The 25851-nt window shown below is 40.2% G+C and overlaps 1 protein-coding gene across 8 annotated transcripts; it reads right to left on the reverse strand.

The window, feature by feature from the left end:
- Positions 1-706: 706 nt before the first annotated feature.
- Positions 707-24355, reverse strand: LOC137282551 (guanine deaminase-like). Of its 8 annotated transcripts, none has more exons than XM_067814322.1 (15): positions 23669-24355; positions 19923-20028; positions 14044-14156; positions 10032-10120; positions 9431-9602; positions 8027-8114; positions 7386-7488; positions 7196-7223; positions 6922-7029; positions 6519-6608; positions 5427-5524; positions 2893-2960; positions 2469-2627; positions 2003-2149; positions 711-1445 (listed from the first exon to the last, which is right to left on the reverse strand). In XM_067814322.1, the coding sequence occupies exons 3-15, from the start codon at positions 14146-14148 to the stop codon at positions 1387-1389; spliced, it is 1314 nt and encodes a 437-aa protein (XP_067670423.1). In that variant the 5' UTR covers positions 14149-14156; positions 19923-20028; positions 23669-24355; the 3' UTR covers positions 711-1386. The 8 variants fall into 8 exon arrangements, with proteins under 8 accessions (XP_067670417.1, XP_067670424.1, XP_067670423.1 ...); XM_067814318.1 differs by having other exon boundaries at positions 713-1352; positions 23669-23941; XM_067814316.1 differs by lacking the exons at positions 19923-20028; positions 23669-24355 and adding an exon at positions 14295-14392 and having other exon boundaries at positions 707-1445.
- Positions 24356-25851: the final 1496 nt, after the last annotated feature.

A 25851-nucleotide genomic window follows, 5' to 3' on the forward strand; every position in this document is an offset into this window, starting at 1 on the left:
CTGTATTATTTATTTGTCACACTCTTAATACTATGTTTATTTTATTCAAGTGTGTAAGGACGTTAGTAAATAGACAGGATAAAGGAACTGTTTTGTGAACAACTTCACCAGATATTTGTTTGAATTTTTTGTTGTTGTTTGTTTGTTTTATGTTTCAAACTTTTACTATATCCTGCTGACAAAATCAGAGGCGTAATAGGTTCGATGGTTTACTGTTAGTCGTTAGGATGATTTCCTTAGATTTGAAAATTTGATTATTAAGTCAGGTGTAGTTGTGAAACGAGATGTATGGTTTCCCTTTACCTATTACTATATAATTCCTTAGATTTGGGAGTCGTGAATTTCATTCCTATATTATTACGTATTTGGTACATCACATACAATGCTTAAGTAATCAAGTTGTGCTACATGTTTCCTGTTTAACGACAAGACATTATTGTTCCACGCTCCCGTTACAGTGTATTGTACTGCTGCTAACTTGCTATACTAGAGTTGGAAAATGCGTTGGTTGCATTATCCAGCCAACGTGCTTCTTCAACACTAGTTTCTGTGTTAAGTGACTAATGGTTTCTTGGAGAATCAAGCAAGTGTATGTTCGTGATATAATGATATTTACCATTGCAAGCTGTATGATTTCCAAGTTGGATGTATCATGTGCAAACGCTGTTAAAATAAAAGAAAAATAAAAGAATAAAAGAAAAAGAAATTCGTTGGTTTTGTCCCCATTTTTATCAGCATTAACAACTTCAACAAGGTATTTTTGACTGATCGAATCTGAACGACAGTCATCAAATATCAGAGTTCAACCGATTTCAAACACTAGTATCTACATGTATGTACACACTGAAAATTTTACACAATTAAAAGACGTGCAAATTTTCGGAAAGATAAAATCTCATAAAAGTAAGGATTCATGTTTATGTCTTCCATTTAAAAACGGCTTTTCTTTGGCTGGTCAACTTCCCGGTGACACCAATTGTGTACCAGTCGTCTGTGTTTATGAGTGAGCACTGATATACAGGAGACATGTACGAATCAAAGCTCTTTCGTGCAACTTACCAGAACTTGTAAAGCGAACACCTTGCATCATACCCTTAGCATGTTCCATGAAAAGGACTTTGTGGCTTTGATTGTGTTACTTCGTGTAAATTACTTGTGCTCTCCTCAGTGTGGAAATAAGGACTAAAACATGCGAGCAGCACTATAGATTCTTCTAGTACAGTGATAACAATGACATATCTGTTTTTCTGTTGGTGTAAAACACAAAATATTTAATTTACTCTTTCTCTTGTGTTATCGTCCAGATGCTCGAGTTCCAGCAACAAAGATGTCAATCATATTGCGGTCATCACCTGTTAAAGAAAAGCACAGCCATCTGTATCTGTGTTATCGTCCAGATGCTCGAGTTCCAGCCACAAAGATATCAATCATATTGCGGTCACCACCTGTTAAAGAAAAGCACAGCCATCTGTATCTGTATCAGTTATCTCATATCTGTTTATCCATCGTATGGTATTCTAATAGTTAATTAGTTACTTCGAGTCAATTCACACCCATAGTGTCTTTTTACATGGCTTGAAATACCCTAATGTGAGGTAGCATGTTCTGTCTATCACATTACTCTGGAAATATTGCACATTCTGAAGCTTTGTACGTGGTTAAGTGTGTTACACACGAGGAAGAAGAAATACCCCTTCAGCTAATAGGATGTGTATACATTTTGTATATTGTTGTGAAACGTTTTAGATACATCAAGAAATTACCTGTTGACTAGGTTCACTTCAACAGATGCTTTGTTTGTTCAGCGTTTTTGCTTATGTTAGCTTCAACTAAGATGGTCATGCAAGAGGCCATAACTTTAATGAAACGTGTTTAAGATGTATTTCTATGACAATTAGAGCCATATTTTGTGTAGTAGAGTCAGGTTTGCGGCGATATCATATAACTAATCTATTTTTGTTCAGGCTGCACTCATATCATTTCATACATAGGATTCACTGACCTAGGAAGAGGAACTTCTGTATGATGTCGAGAAAGGTGTCCGTAGAGAAGACATCAAAAGGAGAGTTCTCCACAAGCGGGTCAACCACGATGGCGTCAAAGTCCTTTCCAACTTGAAAATTCCCTATTGTCTTATCCAGTCCCATAACTAGAAGAAGAATTAGCCGACATATGTTTAACAGCTTTCAAGACACATCAAGATGCCCAATGCAATGCAGAGGAAAATATACCTGGAGACAATTGAAGAATACGACATGATGCGACATGTCTAATAACACAATATGTGATTACATTATTATATTGTTGATGTTGAAGTTGAAGTTTATAGAAGCCCTAGAAGGTTTTTGCTAGACAAGTTTCGAAGTTTCTCAACTATCCCAAAATACAAACAGTTAATAGCATGTTCAGACCAAAGCAGCAAGGATTCATATGAAAGCAAACAAACATAATGTAAAGTGAACTCAAACCTTCACTTCCACCTAACGTTGCCAGGCGAAACAGCTCCTTGTATGTAAGTATTTTGTAGTTCTCTCCCCTTTCCTCACGTTGTATAGCGATAGTTTTCGAGACTTGAGACGCAGAGCGAAGTGCATCTAACATGGAGCTGCTGTATCCCCCTGAAACATCTGTCAAGAAATCGAAATATGAAATCAATAGATTTTTATTTCGATTTTTATTTCGTTTGGTTTGTAAAAAAGATTATTCAGCGGGATATAATTGACTGCAAATAATAATAAAAGAAGTGATGAAAATACAGTCTAAACAAGTTTTTTTATGTTTCTGTAGCAATCATTCTCTCCAAACGTCTTTATCACCATCCTCTTATCTACACCTTAAATTGTTAATAAACATATATATATACGTGTTTGTAATCAGTTCTTTCATATCTACCTGTTCCAAGTCCAATCTTACAGCCCTTTTCCAGCACGTGCCTTACATCAAGAAAACCGCTTCTGAGCCTGAAATGCAATGTGGACACAAATGGAACCTTCTCCTGTAACAATGATTATAATTTTCTATTACACCATTTGTACAACACCTATAACCGTCGCCTATAACATCACTGTTGCAACAAATACGACTCTCTCCTATAACACTAGTTTACAACAAGTAGAATTGTCTGCCGGGCTATCAACGTTAATAGGTAGAATTGTATTCTGTAACATCGCTTTTTTGGCTTTTTCCAATGTCTGAACAATTTTAACGAATGTATGCTGAACTGGACACCAAATCTATACAATATACCATACGCATGGGAGATACATATTGTTCGTCGACATTCAATCTGTTACATATAGCTTAACATGTGACGTTTGGCGACATGGACCCTTCTATTTCATCATCCAAAACTGTGTTCAACAGGAGATACGAGGGTTGGCTGAAAAGTTCTAAGCCTCACGTTTGTAATATATTTTTCTACATAGTCCCCTTCCAAGTTCACACACTTTTGCCAGCGATGCTGCAAGGCCCGAATCCCGGTCAGGAAGAAATCTTCTTCAGCTACCCTAAAACAATCAGTCACAGTGGAAATGACGTCATCATTACTTGCAAAATGGCGACCGGCGAGTTCCTTTTTCATTTTGGGGAACAGGTGGAAGTCAGAAGGAGCCAAATCAGGTGAATAAGGAGGATGGTCAATGAGTTCAAAGCCACAATCGCGGATCGTTGACATGGCCACCACCGATTTGTGAACAGGCGCATTGTCTTGGTGGAAGAGGATACCTTTAGCGATCATCCCTCGTCGTTTGGCTTTGATTGCTTCTCGCAACTGGTTCAGTAGATCAGCATAGTACCTGCCGTTGATAGTTTGACCTTTTTCAAGATAATCAATGAGCAGAATGCCCCTGGAATCCCAAAAGACTGATGCCATCACCTTTCCAGCTGAAGGAACAGACTTGTCTTTCTTCGGAGCTGGTGAATCAGGATGCTTCCACTGTTTTGACTGTAGTTTTGTTTCTGGTTGAAAGTGATGTATCCAGGTCTCATCCATGGTTACACAAAATCATCGGGATCTGCTTCAAAACGACGCAAATTGTCAAGGGACGTCTGGAACCTGACACGTTTCTGTTCTGCTGTCAAGAGCTTTGGCACCCATCTTGCAGAAACTTTCGTCATTCCTAATTCGTTGGTGATAATATGCTCAACCCTCTCATGACAGATGCCCACTACACTAGCAATATGTCGAGTAGTCAATCGTCGATCATCCATCAACATATCGAGCACTCGCGTGATGTTTTCTGGAGTGGTTGCTGTTGAAGGCCTTCCTGAGTGTGGGTCATCATCAAGGCTCTGTCTGCCACGCTTAAATTCTGCAGCCCACTTCTTTACTGTGGAAAATGGAGGAGCATCATCCCCTAGAGTGGAGACCATGTCAGCATGTATCTGTGTTGGGGACATCCCTTTCTTTTGCAAGTACTTGATGACTGCCCTGTATTCAGTTTTGTCCATTTCTGATGATTTCAGAGGGTAGGTTTACCAAAAGAGCTGTAGTTGAGATAAAACTATTAGTACGTTTGTAGTTCTTGTGTCTATGATTCACTAAATGATTGTCCTCATTGGTGGCAAACACCTGTCTCTACCTGGTGGGGAAAAACCACTCAGGCTGAGAACTTTTCAGCCAACCCTCGTATCACTAGTGTGAGACAGTAGAATTTGCACAATGCCCTGACAATGCTATGTTGTCATGAACTTGATGACGTCACAATGCTATGACATCGCTGCACTGCAAATCGAATGGCACTGCTGTGTTTTCGAGATGTACATTTTTCATTGGAAACTAATGAAGAATGATAAATAGAATCTCACCCGCGTGTCTGCTGATATCAATTATATCAACACTCGTTGATAAAGGTAGAAATATCCTCTGCAAGCCTCGGATATTTGTTACTTTATCAATTCGTGTTGATAAATATCATTAGACACTTGGGTGAGACTCTCAATGTACCACAACAATTGTGCTACAAAAGGCTTTGATGTTAGGCGAAATTGACGCTAATATTGTACGACATACGTGGTGTTAGTTTGCCACATGGACAGTTAGAGTGCGTCAAAAGTTGAATTTTTATCTATGGATATACAACTTCTTTGTTATTAATTTGAGCGACATTTCTGTGTAGCTACTAACACCGTTATGAAGAAATCGTCGATAACGGTGTTAGTAGCTGCATCGAAACGCCGTTCAAATTGATAAAAATGAAGCTATATATCCAAAGAAATTCCCCCTTTACTCATCACACCAGTTTGGGAATGCCACTCAAAGAACGTGTGCTCTGAGGTTGATTGACAAGTTTTACCCATGTTCAGTGATGCACACACAGCATTCGGTTAGTCCTTGGAGTATGCACCAGCGACGTTTCTGCATACTTCCAGTATCGTACTAAACTAGTAGTGTAGTATTGCATTTACGGCAGTATAGCTCTACGTACGTGATGTTAGAGTTGGGACAGTGGGCGATGCCGGAACCACGTTGCTTGAGTAGGTCGAACTCCTCGTCTGACATGTAGACACAGTGGGCTAAAACTGTCTGATAAGTATACAATATTTTACAATTGGCTTTTGAGAACTGAACCTACTGTTTGTTTTAAAAAACCCAAAAACTTATGGCAGTTTTAAAAAATCAAGTTTAATCTCTCTCTCTCTCTCTCTCTGTCTCTCTCTCTCTCTATGTATATACATATATATATATATATATATGTGTGTGTGTGTGTGTGTGTGTGTGTGTGTGTGTGTGTGTGTTTCCTTGAAACGTAAGGGGTATTCAGTTTTACCGGGACATCTGACAAAGGTCTTTTTTTAGTCGTTGAACGTTATTAGATAAGCCAAAGTGCTATGCCTTGCAGAAATTTACCACAAAAAATATATATATCGAGAATCTGCATCTCTCTTCTCAAGACAATCGACAGTTCCGTGACAAAGTTGTTTTAATGAACCGGACAGATGTCGATCAGATCGACGCCTGCGACCAACGACATTTTTCTGTAGATATCATAAATGCAATCTGCTAACTACGGACAGTGACACGTGAATAAGTCGCCTATACTGTTCTTCCTTCTTCCAACTTGCAAAATACAACCTGCACGTAGTGGTTCCGAGGGTGACACGTTCCGCATGTGTCAAAACGTTCACTGCTAACTACGGGAAAGTGAGACGTAAATACGTCTGCTATACTGCTCTGTCTCCTTCCAACTTGAAATTGGCACTTGTACGAAAGTCATAGCAAGTGGTCACTGTTGTAACCATTTACAAATCGCTATAAAATTATACAACGTGGTTCCCAAACCTGAAAATGGAATATCTTAGTATTCTTTTAGTAGTATTGAAACTTGTTAGCAGTACATATGACATATCTGTGGGCATTCAGCTGCTTCAAGACTAACGTCCAAAAGTATTTTCCTCACGTAAAATAGACTCCGATTTCTGTGTTTTCATTCTACATCGATCAGAGGTTTTGACAGATGATGTCTAGGTCATGTTCTCATTATTGTCATGGAGGTTAGTTAATTTCATGCCGCTCTTACATTGTGTTTCAATAGGCCTGTTCTGTCCCAGACGTTGAGATGGTTGGACGTCTCGGGGTCTACGTCTCCTCTGGTTTCAAGGACATGGGTCTGAAAAACAATCTGACAATAATTTATTGTTGGAAAGGGTGTCTTTTCACAACTATTGTTTTCGGGCCTTTAGTTGGTGAAGTAATTTTTGCTGACATTTCTGGTTTCAAAGAGACACTAAATAAACTACAATACAGCAAAAATCATGCTTATTTTGCACATGGCATGCAAGTGTATTCACTGGCTTTATCACGAAGAGCTTAAAACACAAACAACGTTGACATCAGCGTATGTCTAGACATAGAAGTATGGATGATGATGATGATGATGATGATGATGATGAAGCTCCGTGACTTTGAATTAGTTGACTGACCTGAACGGGAAGTTGATACTGTTCGCGCAGTTGACCAAGGGACGAAAGAAGTTCTTCCGAACAAGTCACAATGAACCTTGGTGTTATTATTGGTGTTACGAGTGGGTTCTAGGGAAAAACGACAAAGAATCCCAAATCATTGTGTATCATATTTCGGTATGCTAAATGCGATGCTAAGTTCAATTTACGCCATCAAACTTATATTAACTCAACTGTAAACAATTGCCTCTTAAAGTAAATCAGGTTTATTGAGTAAATTGTACGTAATTTGTACCTTTTTGGAAATGGTTGATTCGATAAATCTGAAAAGGAAATGATATCGGGGGATAGTAAATGTGAAATATATAGGGCAGTCTCAAAATAATGTGAATGTAAAAGGAAAATGAGTTTGGAATGTAATACGATTGAAAGACTGAAGGTATTTATTATACGAATAGAAGAGGTATAATATTAAAAGGGTTTACTTCTTTGTTTCCTCCAATGACTCTTCCGTCGTTTCCCTGTAATAGGACGGCGAACAGCAGTCAAGGTTCACCTTCCCAACATAAGCTCTCTGTCCGGCTTTTTCTGGAAACAAAAGGAAAACCCTATCCATTCTCTAAGAAATATATCCTGATTTATGGACTTAGTTGTACTAATCAATTATATCAGAAGTATGTGTCTGTAAATGACTATCGCATAGCAATGACTTAGGTTGTGGGACCGCCTTGCTCCATCTGATTGTTGCATCTCAAACTCAAACAACAGCAAGCAAAATCTTCTCATGCTCACAGAATTATAGAATTACACCGAACATCAATTTGGTCATCGAGCGTCTGTTTGAAATGTCATACACTAGTCAACTGCGCAACAAAATAGTTTTGTTCCTGCCAAAATGAGGGCAGATGCATCACAATCATATATGGTTCTATATTTGTACATTGATTGTTCAGTGGACGGTTCATGAAACGTTGTGGATGCCGCAACGTAGTAGTTAAATCCCTTGATACTGAATCGCTTAATATTGCTACGGTTGTAAAGTATTGTGAATTTATTTTTGAGTAGTCGAGTTGTCGTGGCATAAACAATCTTGATATTTCCGTAAGGTCAAAGAAACATAGTTTACCAATAACTTCACAAAGCAGGTTTGTGGCATCTCTGTGTAATGTAGCAAAGTAACATGCAGTCGTTGTTCCGTTCCTCAGAGTTCGATCCTGTGAAAATGAACGTGGAAACGTCACAATTTTAATTTGCAAAATGATGCTTTGTCATTTATTTGTTCTCTGTTGTGTCTTTTAATTTTCAAAGAAAAAAAGGTTTCAGGAATATTACTTGGTGGATGGACACTGACAATTACGAAAGTAAATATGGTGACTGAAGACATTAGGCTTCTTGACCCACCGTTCACATTACCAACATCGACATCGTTACAAAACAAAAACAAACAAAAACAAACAAACAAACAAAAAAAAAACCCCAAAAAAAAAACAACGAACAAAGGAGCAAAACTTTTAAAGATGACAAATCTGAAACAAACCAAAACGTTTCCATTTTTCATTCGATTCCCACGTACAAACAGTGAATGTGGAGACGGGTATTGCAAAACGTCTACTCGGTCATTTTGATGTTTTTACAAGAAAGACAAACTGGTGATTCAGAAAATATAGTGACAGATCAACTGGACGATTCATTAACCTCGATACGCATGCTCACGCATTGCTCGCTTTGCATTCTATCATTAATTTCAGCACTTGACAATTTGCACTTTCAGTTTATCTGCGAACCTACTGGGCTAGCTGAAGACTGGTGAGTTGGTAGCCCAGGTTAAAACGGCGGTCAGTCAACAGTCTAATTTTGACCGAAATGGGCGCATGGACTGGAGTTCAGAATTGATCTTAAAATATTACAGTTTACTCATAAAACAATCTGTTAACCCGTACGGAAATCTACGGTATAAATGATAAACTGGCGATATACAAAACTGACGTTACAATAACTCGCTGAAATATAGACAGTGGCAAAGGTGTTACAAATAACGATCAGAATTGCGTTTTGAGCTTATAAACACAGACATTTTGCATAAAGCAAATAAACTTACGTCGAAAAACTATTAAAGTTATGAACGACAGACGTTATCCTTGCAAGGATATGCCAAGCCGACCGTGCGATTTGAGGTACATACATTATAAGATGCGCCATAGGTGTCAGAATTGAAATTAATATTCAAATTCCTCCGATTTACCCCCACATGAGCTGGAGGAATGTATAGCTGTAAGGCTATGCACAGTTGACTGACTTATCTAACACATTTTATTCACAAATGGACAATGGCGTTAAAACATACTGAATAGCAACTTGAAATCGTGATAACATTAACGATGTTCCTTAAATTATCGAAAATGCGTAGCGGTAACAAACTTCATAGATTAAATGTACAGAACAGACGGTCCGATCTGCATAGTTTGTGTTAGCGATGCACCATTGTCGTTAATGATGAAATTGTAGCGTTCAGACTGAATAAAAGACTTACCACCACCTTGGTGTAGACATCCATAGCGTACGTCAGGTCCTTGAACTTAGCTTCAGTTGGATACGTGTACGTCTTTAGCCAGTCGTATAGTTGTAGATCCATGTTGGAGCCAGCAAACGCGTACTGTGGAGCATGGATGTGTGTGTCCACCAACCCAGGGATCAGAAACTGCCTGCCATATAGAAATCAGACCCCGGTAGGATTATTGATCATAATTTGGCCTCCAGTAATGCTTGTAAATGTGTCCGCAGAAATTGATTAAGTCGTCACGCAAGCTGACTAGGTTGAATCCGGATTGTACTTCCGGGTTAGAACTGATCTTCAGTAACGTACTCGAAACATGTGACCAACGCGAAAAAGTCGCTCACTTGGTTGACACAGTCAACGATGACTGTAGATACGATGACATGCGTCGCTTCTTACGACAAACACGGCTTACTGAAGCTTACTCATTTTAACCCGGACCTTAAGGGTATTTAGATATGCACTCAAACAAGCCAAAATCAAAAACACAAAATCACATACGACAATTAAACGTGGCATAACAATGCTTGACGATCATTTGTTTGTCTTTACGACACCCTTTTGCGAGTTCACTGACCATTTTTCCAAATGTCTGACGTTTTCAAGAGGTACACTGTATTCGCTCATCAGATCAGGAAGACGTGTATCATCTTCGATGAATATAATCTGAAAAAGATGACATATCAACAAAAAACATAATATATATAAACACTAGTCCACCAGATTGCCGAACACCAAGTACCACAACGGCACTATAGATCACGTCTGTATGCAGTCGACAGTCTACAAACAGACAGCCACATTCAGTACTGCTCTTCTCCTGTGATCTGTGATTTACACATTTGATTTTCCCCAACGACAGTAACTTGAAGTGAATTTATTTTCACGCCGCCGTTAGCAATATTCTAGCAATATCACGACGGGGGACACCATAAATAAGCTTCACACATTTTGCCCATGTCGGGAATCGAACCCGGATCTTTGGCTTGATGAGTGAGCGCTTCAACAGCTAGACTACCCCTATCAACGTGTCAGTAAGAATAAATGTACTACTGTGGAACACTGCTGCAAATCACAATGAGATCCGTGAAGATCCAGTTGAGAATTGGTCTTAGCGACCAACGCTTGTCATGAAACAGGTGATTCCGGTTCGCTTGCTTGGTAGACGCATGCCAGTGTGTCCAAATATCTTTGCAAATGATGCCAATCAATGATTTGTCTGGTAACTTATTTATTGCTTACAAACCACTGTCATATATATGGATTATGGATAAACGAAAAACATGTTACTTACCTTCGCCGTGTATTCCATAGCATCCCTACGATATATCTATCTAAATACAGACACCTCTGAATTACATGAAATCTGAAACCTATCGATGTTATTATATGAGTAAGTTATTCACAAATGAGATTTCACTGGTCTCAAAAGACAATATGGCAGAAAAATGTTATGAAAGGATCACAGCAAAAAATGGAATGTCACAAGCGCACATGATAATGAGTGAGTTTAGTTTTACGCCGCACTCAGCAAGATTCCAGCTATATGGCGGCGGTCTGTAAATAGTCGAGTCTGGACCAGACAATCCAGTGATCAACAGCATGAACATCGATATGCACAATCGGGAATCAATGACGTGTCAACCAAGTCAGCCATCCTGACCACCCGATCCCGTTAGTCGCCTCTTGCGACAAGAAGTCTTGTATGGCAAGCATGGGGTGCTGAAGGCCTGTTCTACCCCGGATCTTCACGGGTCGCACATGATATGGATGAGGAGGAAGCATATGCCTCCCACAGTCAAATTCATGTCAAGCAAGAACATAGTAGTCTCGTTTCCGCTCTGGAAATGTACTTAGTGATCCTGGCAATAATGGTGCGACAGCAGCGTGACATCCTCACAATTTTATAATCTCCATTTAGTACACAAGCTGTTGCAGAAAAGGTTTTGATATCTCGCTCCAGGTATGTTACAAATTGTGCTTGGAACTAATAAAGCTGAAGCTGTAATTTAAAGAGAGCGGGTAATTATATGGATGCACAGGTTCTTTATTTTCTACAGGTGACGTTTCGACATAGATTCCTTTGTCGTTGTCAGGACACAACTATCAGAGGATTAGGTTCTTGAGATGCACTAAGAAGTATTCAAGTGTAATACAGGGTACATATTCTAGAAATGTACATGAAGCCAGAGTGATCTTGAGCATGCATATACAGTAAACAGGGGGTCCTGTTTTTCTGATAGTTAGTATTCACCTGACGAAGGGGCTAGCAACAACCCAGAGCCTTGTGGATACGAAAACAAAAAGAAGTTCGGAAACATGACATCGTGTCTTACATTAGAGGATTGCAACTATACGTAATGGCTTGACAGCGTCCGGGGGCTTTTTCAGAGACCAAAGGTTTTCGGCACAGTCATCACGGCTAAAGTGTAAGAGAATGATACTGAGAATGATAACTTCCTTAAACAAATCAAAGTAAAACAATGGATGGGAAATGTCATTGGCACAGAAGAGTGAGTGAGTGAGTTCAGTTTTACGCCGCACTCAGCAAGATTCCAGCTACAATGTATATGGCGGCGGTCTGTAAAAAATCGCGTCTCGACCAGACAGTCACGTGATCAACAACATCAGCATCGATCTGCGCAAATGGGAACCGATGAGATGTGTCAACCAAGTCAGCGAGTCTGACCATCACGTTAGTCGCCTCTTACGACAAACGTAGTCGCCTTTTATGGCAAGCATGGGTTGCTGAAGGCCTATTCTACCCCGGGAACTTCACGGGTCCTGGCACAGAAGACACAGCATTAGTGAGTATGACAGGGAAAACAAAATTTAGTTTGAAAATCGAATTCACAATGTTTTAAAGACATTCACATGTAAAAAGTAAATGTTTGGCAGTCCAATGTTGAGCTGGAGGTAACGTTCATCTGACGTCCTCGGGGATCTTCGCTCCGTCTTTGGCATATACATCATCAGTTCACTCGTGAGACCCCATGACTGTTTCCGTTAATACATGCATGTTTAGCTGTATACATACTTAGCAGGTACTTCTTGTGGGGAAATGTTTTATATGAAATTAATTAGGTGACTACTGCTCAAACTTTACCTGATGTAGTGATTCATAAATGCATGATATGACGCTCAAAGCGCAGTGAGGATTGATCAGAAGACGTTTACAAACAACATCCAACAGCTTTAGTACTCTCGAAACAACTACATACTCACATACAGTCAGGATCAATTATGCAGTAGACACTGCTTCTAGCAGAAAGTTCTTACTGATGTGGAAAGGATTCGTCGAATTTATTCCACCACTAGTTTTGTAAAATGAGGTGTATGAGTGAGGGACCTGGCATTGAATTATATTTGTGACGTCATCCCATTTGTCTGGTACTATCCAGGAATGGAGCGATGGGTACCAGTTTGAATTTAAAGACATCATTTTGTCATTTTGATGTTTAGTTTTGATATCCGATATTTTGCCAAGTGTAATGTAAGTAGGGTAAGTTCCCACTCCTTAAAATGATGTGCGTCCAACCCACACCCACCCCGACCCCCACAGACACAGACACAGACACACACACACACACACACACACACACCCACACACCCACCCCACCCCACCCCCCCCCCCCACCCCCCCCCCCACCCCCCACACACACACACACCTAGTTCAGTTCTACATAAACCTACCTTGCCCCGCCTAACTCCTGGTAAGTAATATCCTGGTAAGTTCCCACTCCTTAAAATAATGTGCGTCCAACCCACACCCACCCCGACCCCCACAATCACAGCCACAGCCACACACACACACATACACACACACACCTACACCCACACCACACCCACTCCCCCCCACACACACCTACTCACACACACACACACACCACATCCCCACACCCACCCACCCACACACCACACCACACCACCCACCCACACACACCTACACCCCCCACACACACCCCCCCCCACACACACACACATACACACACCTACACACACACACACACACCTCCACTCACACACACACACACCATCACCACCCACACACCCACTACCCCCCCCACACACACACACACACACCACACACCATCACCACCCACACACCCACTACCCCCCCCCCCCCCCCCCCCCCCCCACACACACACACACACACACACCTAGTTCAGTTCTACATAAACCTACCTTGCCCCGCCTAACTCCTGGTAAGAAATATCCTGGTAAGTTCCCACTCCTTAAAATAATGTGCGTCCAACCCACACCAACCCCGACTCCCACAGCCACAATCACAGCCACAGGCACACACACACACACACACACACACACACACACACACACACACACACACACACACACACACACACACACACACACACACACACACACACACACACACACACACACACACACACACACACACACACACACACCCATTCCCCCACACACACCTACACACAGCCACACACACACACACAGCCACACAGCCACACACACACACACACACACACACACACACACACACACACACACACACACACACACACACACACACACACACACACACCCAGTTCAGTTCTACACAAACCTACCTTGCCCCGCCTAACTCCAATGACCATATCGTTGTGGATCGCCATGTCTTCTTCCTTCGTTGAGTGTACGAAGGTGCCATGGAAAATCGTGAGAGTTTCAGCCATTTTCGATCCTGTGAAAAATCGACATGTGTCACATTGAAGTGGAAAGGAAACGGGCGAGTAACATATCTTTAGTCTGTTTCTTTAGTCTGTTTAGTAATGTTATCCGATTGGGATTTTACTTGATACTGGTAATAAGTTCGAGATACCTTTGGTGCTTACATGGCTCAGTGTTCCCTCGCCACACGATTTCTACAGCAACAAGATCGAGGGGCAACAGTGGTTGTCAGCAATTTGCCTCATGAATATTTATTTACATACGTTGGGTAACACGTGTGACTGAATGTTTCAATAAAACGACATATTGTATTGTGTCTAGCATGATTCATTAGACGTGTATACCATTTTGTTTTAACAATGATTAACACTCAGGAATATATTACTTTGCAATGCATACTAACATTGTATCGCTCTGCCGCTGAAAGGTAAATTGCCACTGTAATTACTTTGTAATGATTTGCAATGAAATACAACCAAAGTTAATTTCATAGTCACCGCAGAACACATTCGTGTTATGTATTGGTTATTTGGATTTGTGGATAACTTTATATTTCAACTTGTTATTCGACACATACCAATTTGTAAATACACATAATAGCTGTCATCGGTAAGCAAAAATTGTGGTATATCACACTGTTATCTTCTCTCTTTATGTTTGAACATATGTTATATTTTCTCTCCATCTTCGTCCATGATAGATTCAACATACATCATCACACTCGTAGCCATTTTAAAAAAAAAATGATCAAATATGACACATATTGTATTTCGGACCACTAATCCTCAGTAAGGTACAGGGTCGAGTACACTCTTCAGTAAAACAAACTCATTGACCTGTATTATTCAAGGGCCTATCGAGGATATTATTCAGTACCAGTCAAAGGCCCACTAATAATTCTGCTGGTACACTTCTAAAAAAGGGAACGCATAGGTGCTCTCAGCAGTTTATTCCGATATATTTTTGTAACAGGGATAAAATCAAGCATTTGTACATTTGTTTATTTGCATCAATCGGATTTTATTATTGTATATAGGTGTACAGGATTGTTCAACAGACTACCACGTTTTTGTACCATGCGTTATAATTAGTTGTCTGCCCAGATCCATCTCTGGTCTCATAGCTCAATCGGGTCATAGGGTCAGTTCATTGTTATTTTAAGGGTAGTCAAGTTATTCCAGATTACTATAAATGTTTTATTGTCCTGATCGAAGGACTGAAGTCTTATTTTCATTGTCGTCATTGGTGATTTTGAATAGATGTGCCACCAGCCATTTTAACACCTCTGCACTGGACACAATCACTCCACCAGATGGTATAGATGGTATAGATGTAATATGGTGTTTAGATAACGTTGATGTTGCCTGCATTGTGTATTACTATCAACATTGCTCTACTATTTATATTATTTAGGCTACATCTATTGAGTAATATCGCTGTTGCTAAGCATCAGCAACACAGGGCAAGGGCTACACGTTTGTGTCACCCACAGGGTATGTGTTGCTATGATTTCCTTATTTTGATTTGAAAGATGCTGATGCCATATTGAATGTATTTATAGTCAAGCTATATATTTGTATGTTATTAATTATCAGTGACTATCAACTAATATTTATGAGCTTATGTGTATAGGCTTCTTATGCAACTCTAATGCTTGTTATCATGTGTATGCAGTGACCAGATATCTTTTGTATATTGTTTTGTTATTACAGAGTGTTCGTTCTATGTGTCCGAGCCACCCGAATAAAGCTTTCTCTGCCTTACGACCCGTCGCCTTGGTCATGTTGTTTGAGTAGACCAGCACAGGCTGCAACATTTTGACAGAAATCGACATTACGACAATTCCGGTTTTTTGAAGACTGCTAATCAAATTGCGTTTGTTGTGAACTGAGGGCAAACACATCCCAAAATGTCTGACAGATTATCTTTCCCGATATTAACTACGAAATTCACGAACCTTTGACAGAAGATTCCCTAATTAATATAACGAGGATGAGATCTTGTCATCTTTGAAACGCCTATTAGCTATTAGGCTGGCGGTGGTTTCTAAGAGTTTATACACATAAGAATTCGCAGTATCATCCATTGAACATAGTTCGACTGGCATATCATGTTAAATCAGATTGTTTGTATTATCAGACATTAGAGCTTCATCCATACCTTGTGATTCGGGGATGTTGGAGTCTAGGTCTACATAGTCTGGCAGTGTCATCATCACCCTGGTGTTGAAATCTCCAGAGATACAAACGTTTGTTGATCGGTCACGCATAACAGTAGTGACTTGTTCTAACTTGTGAAATTACCGAGGCAAATCCACGCCCTACTAGGGTAAATACACATACACAAGAATGAGGGTATACGATTTAAAGCACTTCTCGTCTAATAATCGACACCAGAGAGAAATGTGACAGGTTCTGGTCACCACAGTTACTTAGTAGCTAAGGCTTTCCGTTACAACAATCATTATATCTTCTGAGCAGGAAGAAGATTAAGTACGTAAGAAATCGTTGTGTCGCCTAATGTCATAAGAATTCCTATTTTTCCTAACCCTTGAATGTCCGGGGTAGAGTAGACCTTCAGCAACTCATGATTGCCATAAAAAGGCGAATATGCCTGTCGTACGAGGCGACTAAAGGGATCGGGTGGTCAGGCTTGCTGACTTGAGTGACACATGTCATCGGGTCCTAATTGCGCAGATCGCTGCTCGTGTTGTTGATCACTGGATTGTCTGGTCCAGACTGGATTATTTACAGACCGCCGCCATACAGCTGGAAAATTGCTGAGTGGTGCTATAGAGGTACAAGTTACTGCACCACAAAGCTTCAGTGAGACACAGTGTGTCGTTCATACGCAGCTAACCTTTGAAATCAGAATTGAGTAGTTCGGAGCATAATCCGTATAGTATGTTTAAACCAGATACATTTGAAACACATAAATGTCTTCATGATTGGCCTATGCATTTCATGTTTTGAAGAGTGAACTATTGTTATGTTCAGTCTCATCCGGGATTCTAACCCACACTCTCAGAATCAGACACCTAACCACCAGCATACTCGATCATTTTCAGACCGACGCTAAATCGCTGGAATATGGATAAGTGCGGCTTTAAACAGTCAACGAACCAAAACTGAATTCATTGCACGCAAAAGACAAGTGTGATGACAGCCATATTAACAACATGACATGATAATACTGGCATGATACGTGTTTTCACTGAAATCATATCACAACTCTACGTCTGGCTTGTGTGCCGTACTTGATTTTTCCTTCTACTCATTACAAAACTGCGACAAGAAAACATAGCGACTGTCAAGGTCACAGTCGTGCACTGCGGGGTAACACATCGTGCCTCTTAGGCTAAATAGAAAACGTTAAATGTTTCTCGGGCATCGGCAGGTCACGCTTATTTGTGCCCTATACAATGTTTTATTGCCATTTAAACAAATAATTATGACTTGGCCCCGTCCCGATGATCCATTTGTCCTCTGTAAGAATGAATGTCTGGAAGAACGAGTGTAAGTGAATCTACAACTCAATAACACAAGCCGAACTTCCCAAGCTGTGTTTCTGAGAGTGAAAAAATAAAAATGTGTTCCTCCCTCGTCACATTTTTAAAAACAAAAAAATTAAATGAAAGTCCTACCACCCTCCCCACTTCAGTTAAAACTGTGCCAGAGAAACATTTAATTTTCAAAGCAGCCTTACCAGGTCGCTTGATGTTTGCTTCAGAAAATTCGCCGTTTGTAATGATGGTGTGAACGACGTGACAAGCAAATTTATTAAATTTATTCCTACCGATAATTCGGATTACTGGGTTCGAGTCACAGTATTCCACTTTAACTGACAGACGTGGTTTTAGCAAAAGACTGAATCTTATTTTCTGAAATGATATAGCTTTGATCGGGATCAATAATTCCATCTTAACGAAGATGTCCAGCGAGGTAGGAGATTCAGAACAAAGTGAATCGTGTTTCACTTATTTCTCTAATAGCACAGTAAGGGCTAACTGAAATTGACGGTATGTATTTTCGGGGAGAGACTAAATTACGAGTATATGTTACCTTAAAAACCTCTTCACGTACACAAACCGACATGTTTTCTGTTAAATTGGAAATTGTTCGACACAATGGATTGAGTTGATATACATTTGTGGCATGACTCTCCTTTTAATTTTCAGGAATGGAAAGTTGGTTGTCAACAATTTTTGACTAAACTATATAGAAACCACTTTTTCATTTTCGTACACGCTGGTGTTATTGCATATGTGTTTATCAGTGTTCGCATGAAATATTTCAAGTTGCTTCAAACAGTAACAGGACTCAAGATTCGGAGGATTCGGTCGTCATCGGCTACTTGGTGACTGAGTTTCGTTTTACGCCGCACTCCTCAATATTCCAGCTATAGGGCGGTGTCTGTAAATATTCGTGTCTGGACAAGACAATCCAGTGATCAACAGCATGGGCATCGATCTGCACAATTGGCAACAGGTGACATGAGTCAACCAAGTCAGCGAGCCCAACCACCCGATCCCCTTGGTCGCCTCTTACGACATGCATATTCGCCATTTACTGGATGGGTCCGCATACTTGATGAGTGAATGAGTGTGAATTAAAACTTGTATATTCTTAGAAAAAAAGTTACGCGCCACTCAGTATATTTTGCCAATATGGGTTGTGTGAATGGAAATCTTTCAGACTAAACTATGATCATAATTGTTTTGGTACTTTTCAGTTTGAAAACAAAACCATTATTGAAATTATATTTTCCGTTGAACACGATGTATGCCCTTTTCGCAAACAGTCATTTTCCCCCTTATTTTGAAAAGTGGACATCTGAAATGACTATTATATGGTCACATGATTGTCATTGTTGATGAGTGAAACCAAAGTTTTATGTTGTATAAGAAAGATAGGAATACACATGTAGTCAGTTTGTATCAAAAAGCAGTAACTATGTTGCCTTAAAAAGTAAATACTTGACTGTATTGATTTTTCCTTCACAAGGGACAAATATTATAATCATTTTCATAATGTTAATGTCACTTTCTCTCTCCCTCTCTCTGTTGTGTGTGTGAGTGTGTGTGTGTGTGTGTGTGTGTGTGTGTGTGTGTGTGTGTGTGTGTGTTTATATCCTAAATATAATCACATAACGAATGGGTTAATAAATGCATACGTGAAACAATGCAGAAAATGCGCAGCAACATATTGGTTGTATGAGTCACGATGTGACTCAATCCGTCCCACCCAGGCGGGTTTAAATCCACACAATATTCAAAATCCAGTGTCATTTATACCATCATGTATATATTTTGGAATTTCCATCATAACACAAGCACTATACGTCATCCTGCGCTTCATATTGTTAATATTATTTGTGGCAAATCAACCAGAAAGATTTTTCAAATAACCATATATTTTTTGTCCCAGCATGGACTAGAGTTTATCAAATAGAATGACAAATTCAAATAGAATTCACATATTCCCACTTATCTATAGTTGTAGTCAGTTAACACCCAACCCCTCTAACGGTGATTTTCATCCAATATACATCCGAAGCCACTGGCCATGATGTCCATTGGTCATTTTCGAATACGCTGAAGAGTCCAATGTTCTTAACTGATACAAAAGCTATATTCACTTAATTCTAACCCCATCCATCGATCCTACTGTCATCTCGTGTCTTACAGGACGTACTGGACGGGTGGTGTACGTCTTAACTTGTCTTCTTTGTATGTTTATGTATGCATACTGAGTGACACGCAAATGAAAAGCTTACTTACTTACTTTCTTGCTTGCTGGCCGCGCGTTAATGGAAGTCGAAGTTCAGATAGTGCTGGACACGGTCAACGACAGTCCGCTGTACAATAATGCCGATCACTCCGGATCCTGTGTCCCTCAGTAAAAGGGAAGAATGTCAAAATGACTTGTCAACAAAATATGCTTGAGCAGGGAGGCCAAACATAAAGGGTTGTTTACAAACGCATGATTTACAGGCCTCTAGGTCAGCTCAGCTATTGCCCTTTGTTCGTCCAAGCTGAACTGTGTCAATTATGCTCTTGTCCACACTGGATAATTGACAGGGCTGAACGATTTCCATAGAGTTATCAATAGCAACACCCCATTCATTCGCACTCGACAGAGAAGGAAATAAATAGCATTGTAAATAGAACAACTGTGTGAGGTTAATTTTACGACGCACTATTCCCGCTATAAGGCGGTGGTTTGTAAACGACCAAACTGACTCAGAGAACCACTTACCGTCAGTGACCGTCATAAGGCGATCTGTTTATCTGTTTCAGCTATATCTATTGTGAGCAGTGCTTTCACCTTTCCGTACATAGGACATGTCTAAGTATCAACGATACATGTACCATAAGATGTGCCTAAGTGAGTGAGTGAATTAAGATTTAAAGTCACATGCACAATATTTCAGCCACATCATGACTAAACCTGTTTCAAAATTCATAATACGTGCATGTAATATATAAAACCCTGTCGACGAAGGACAGAAAACCCACTAGATTATCACAGACTGAGTTAAAACTAGTTAGCATATAATATTTAAAAGTACAAAAAGCATCTTTGGACAATGCAATGTAAAAATGCACTATAGATCGAAGAACACCTGAGGGAAGATCTCAATACTAGGGACCATGGAGACTTAACGTGTCATCAACGAAATATGTACAAAAGTACGTGTCTCCGTGTCAGGGACACTCACTATAGGACGTATCTCGGTATCAGCGACACATGTATCATAGGACCTGCCTCAGTATCAGCCATCCATGTACAGTAGGACGTTTCTTAGTATGTGTGATACATGTGCCATTGTGGCTGTCTCAGTATCAGTGGTACATCATAAGTTGTTCACTGGTAAGGAAGGAAACACGAGTTGCTGACTCAGGGAAAACAAACAAACACCGAGTGTAGGTAAACCCATGGGCCCCCAGGGACCTGTCAATAACGTGTTTAGCCTACCGAACACCTCAGTGATACTTCGAGTTGTTTGCAGCACACGACTTTTTGTAGGAAGCACGAACAACAGATTTAGAATGATCTCCCTCCATCAATATGTGATTCCATGTTATTTGAGATAAAGAATTACTACCACGAAGTACTATAAGAGAAACTCCCTCAGTCAAGGCAAGATACGTAACAGTGACACGTACTATAGGACTTGTCACACTGTCAGCGATGCAGGTAGAAATATTGATAAGAGTACGTCACAGTCCGTCAGGTCAAGTGGAAAGACATAATTTATGTTCACAGAGTGACACTGAAAACAGAACCGATCTACCAATGAGAAACGTGTACATAAAAGGGAACAATCAGTCTTTGATAGATGCATATGGCCTAAAAAGGCAAACAACATATACCACACACAATTCTTCAATTTGACAAAACAAGCTACATTTGTACTTTCCACCTGTGTAATCCATTGTATGCAGTACATGTTTCATTCGTCTACATTCTATGCAGCTCACATCACCAACTATATTAATGTGTTTATAACAGCAGTCACATGCTGAATAGCAAGTGTCCCGTTGCAATATCCCAGTTAACACCTTCTGTTACAAAATCTCAGTCAACAGCCATTCCACTGTAGGTGTCACTTGGGGTATTATGGTGATTGAGTATGGTTTTACGCCGCTTTAGCAATATTTCAACAATGTCATTATACTCATGTGAGGAATAACTAGCATCCTTAAAAAACCCTTCAGGGATGAATGTTTGAAATAGTAACACCTCGTGATGGACAAATCAGTATAGTCCAGGAGGATATGTCTGACCATGATTTACAGTGACTCATCACAAGGGACAGAAAACTGATCCTCACCTTCCAACAAATATTCTCTTGTATATCTTAAATGGCCAATACGATATCGCAATGACCTCCTTTTATCAGGAATGACAAATGAAATATACGTAGGAATAACCGATGGTTAGTTTCATTCCGTATAATTTATCGATATATACGTAGGTGTCCCACTTATCGGACGGAACATCTCAGAAGAGCTTGGTTCCCTTTGTGTGGGATATGACAAATGGTGTGAGAGAATTGTTGAGTGAGACAGGCAGAGGCTTATGCATCAGAGGACGTTACTCACTCATGCATGTACCAGAGGACGTGTCTCAGTATCATTAATGTCTCTACCATAGGGCGTGTTTCTATATCAGGGATATATGTACCACAGGACGCGTCTCAATATCAGTGATACCTGTACCATGGGACCCGTATCAGTATCCAAAAATGCATGTACCATGGGATGTGTATCAGTATCGTGGATACTTGTGCCATGGGACGTATCTCCCACCAGCAATACCTGTACAATAGGACGTGCCTCATTACCAGTGATGTATGTACCATATGACAAGTCTCAGTATCACTGATAAATCTATCATGGGACGTGTCTCAGTATGAAATATATGTACCATATGACGTGTCTCAGTATCAGCAATACATGTACCGTATAGTGTCTCAGTATCCACAATACACACGTGTACTGGAGGGCGTGTCTCAGTATCAGGAATACATGTACCATGGGACGTGTATCAGTATTAGTAATGCATGTACAATAGGCCGTGCCTCAATACCAGTGATACATGTACCACATGACGAGTCTTAGTATCAATGACACATGTACCAGAGGTCGTGTCTGAACAGGTAGATAGATGTACCATAGGACGTGTCTGAGTATCAGGGATACATGTACCATAGGACGTGTCTCAGTATCAGTGATACATGTACCATAGGACGTGTCCTAGTATCAGTGATACATGTACTAGGGGTGTCGAATGAGAACACTCGGTCTTGCGAGTACAAAAACACATATTTATATATATGATGTGACATAGAAAAAAACGTCTCTTCTTACTCCGTGAAATTCAAAACGTGTACAGACAGGACAATCAGTCTTGGTTATTTGCGGAAACCGATTCCATGGAGCGTAAAAGACAAAATAATTTGGGAGAATATACATGTGTGAGCATGAGTTATGACACAATTGAAAATAAGTTACTGACTGTCAGTTTATTTTCACATCGCACTCAGCAATATTCCAGCTATATGGCAGCGGTCTGTAAATAATCGAATCTGGACCAGACGACCCAGTGATCAACAACATGAGCATCGATCTACGCAATTGGGATACAGTGACATGTGTCATTAGGTCAGTGAGCCTGACCATCCGATCCTGTTATCAAGACAAGCATGGGCAAGTTAAGATCAACTATAACCCGGATGTTCACCGGTCGGAAAATAAGTAAGTAACTATAGAACCCCGCTTGTCCCCAAACACAGTTACAGCCACTGCTGTTAAAGACAGCGTTACGAAGGCGCGTCAATCAATTTCACTGTAAATGATGTTGCCCTGATCTACAGGCAAGATCACAATATCTCGGTCCAGCCTCATAAAGACGAGTGACTAGATCGTAAAACATATATAAATTATTACCACTGAGGTAGATATAATACCACTTTCAACGACAGTGAGTGGGGTTATATAAAGCTTTTTTTAAAGCTTACCTGTAGCTGCGGTTTTGATATATCCTATATGTCAGATGCCAAAGCTACAACTGACTGTGTGCTCTGCATGCCCACTGTTTATACGTGACAAGTCGTAAGCTGAAGTGCAAGTATGTCAGTGAGGTCAGATGGCTGGAAGTGATCTGCGGGGTCCCCCTCCGGGTATAATCCTTAATACATAGTGTATTCACACAAAACATCACACACATCTAACATCCTGCGAAAAAAATATGGCATATTCCGACCAACTCTTGCATTATTCGTGCTAAATAAACACAAACTTGTATACAGACTGATATAGTCTGTTCCAGTTTGTTATCAGAACCTGCACTTCAGACCCCTATTCTTCCAGCCTTCAGACAATAATGTCAGCATTTACTGAATAGGAAGCAGTATCAGCAAAAGATAAAAACGTCATTTTCGTCACATCGATATCTGGTCTTCCGGGTCTGAAGTTGAGTCTGCAAATCTTCTACTTCGTCTTTGTACTTTAGTCTACCTGTGGCCTGGAGTTGGGTGCTTGAAATTTCATTCTTCACCTGCATGGTCTTGATAACACTGATGAACTTGTACAAATTCGAATGGGGTGTGTTGATGGCGTTGTTGAATTTATGGTGCCACCCTTCAAGATGGGGGCCGTGGGTGTCAAAGTGACTCCATGTCTGGTGACCTTCTCCTGAACTCACTGTTTTCACGTAATCTGCAAACTTATATATGTAGGTCACTTCTAAAGCCTGAGCCAACACATCGCCCAGTCTATCTAATGGCGCTAATGGTGGATCTGCTGCTCGTTTGATGAATTTGCACGTCAGAAGTGAAAGGAAAACCCAGACATCTGTACGCTTTTGCACAACGAACTGAACAACGAACTGAAAACCAGTGTAAGCTAAAAATTCAACATTTGTCCTATTGGGAATCATTGTGTAATCATACACCAAACCTTGTCCATCTTTACGGCTATCAGTATAGTCAACTTGCACCTGTACGTCTGCCTTTTTGACTCTTTCTTGTTATGACAGTGATTGAACACAATAGTGAGTGAACCATCTCTCAAGGTAACAGCGAAACAGGCTATAACTCACAGCTTTAATCCCATGTAACAACACCACAGTTTTGGCTTTGAGCTAGGCGGGAATAGGGATACTTCAGTCTTGGGCTAGATGGGAGGACACCCCTGGCAAATGCATCATGTCATATAGGGTTATGTTTGTTTTGCATTTTGTTTCGGTTCATTTTGAAGGCGAACCGAATTATTCAGATCGTCAGAATAGTCACGGCTTACAGAAGTTACTTAACAGCATTATCAAATTGTTCTCCGCCAGTCGTTTATATCAGGCCAATAACATTTAAGCCGATAACATTTGTGTATACCTTGTATATTTCAAACCTCCAGAACTCAGACGACGTGAGTTGTATGATCACATTTTTGTCATGACACCAAATTCATGAAGCTTTGGAAAATATATCTATGCCTGTTTACGTGAACAATACGTCTCCTGTAAAGCCCTTAACTATCCGCTACTGAATACTCATCATTCTCTGAATTCCCATTTTAATAAGATATCATGTGTATTTAACTTTCAACAATCCATTTATTAACGGATACATAAAAGGCACATATATCAGTTCAGGAACAAGGCAGATTTTCATTAAACTAAGTTCCGCATTATCGAATTGCTCTCCACTTACGTAACATATTAGGTTACAATGTATACAAACACTGTTAACAACATTCATGTGTACCCAATATATTTCAAACATCCAGAAATCGGAAAACATGCGGTGTATTTTGGTTGTCTCTGGTTCGACGGAATACATTTGTTGACTTTTCCCTGCAAATTCTGCAAAAGCTGGCCACTACATATTCGAAGTAGTTTGTCATTTCCAGTTATCTAGGGGTACAGACATACAAAAGCAGTTTGTACTGTGCTCCGCACTTTCTGGCAGGTCAGCCATTTGTATGTTGTCAGCAGCAGCAATATGTATGTACAAGTATATCTGGCAGCCAGGACTGGACAACTCATGTGTCTTGCTTTCCTTAACGTTCAACTCACCTATTCCTGTCAGTCATACCTGATTAAGCATATACCAGTTTGCCATGATATGTATTACAAAATAGCATGGAATATTCAAAAAGATGCATGAGTATACGTTCAGAAGCATGTTAGAGACGGCGTGAATCC

This window comes from Haliotis asinina, chromosome 4 (assembly GCF_037392515.1).
Source record: "Haliotis asinina isolate JCU_RB_2024 chromosome 4, JCU_Hal_asi_v2, whole genome shotgun sequence".
NCBI classification, from domain to species: domain Eukaryota; kingdom Metazoa; phylum Mollusca; class Gastropoda; order Lepetellida; family Haliotidae; genus Haliotis; species Haliotis asinina.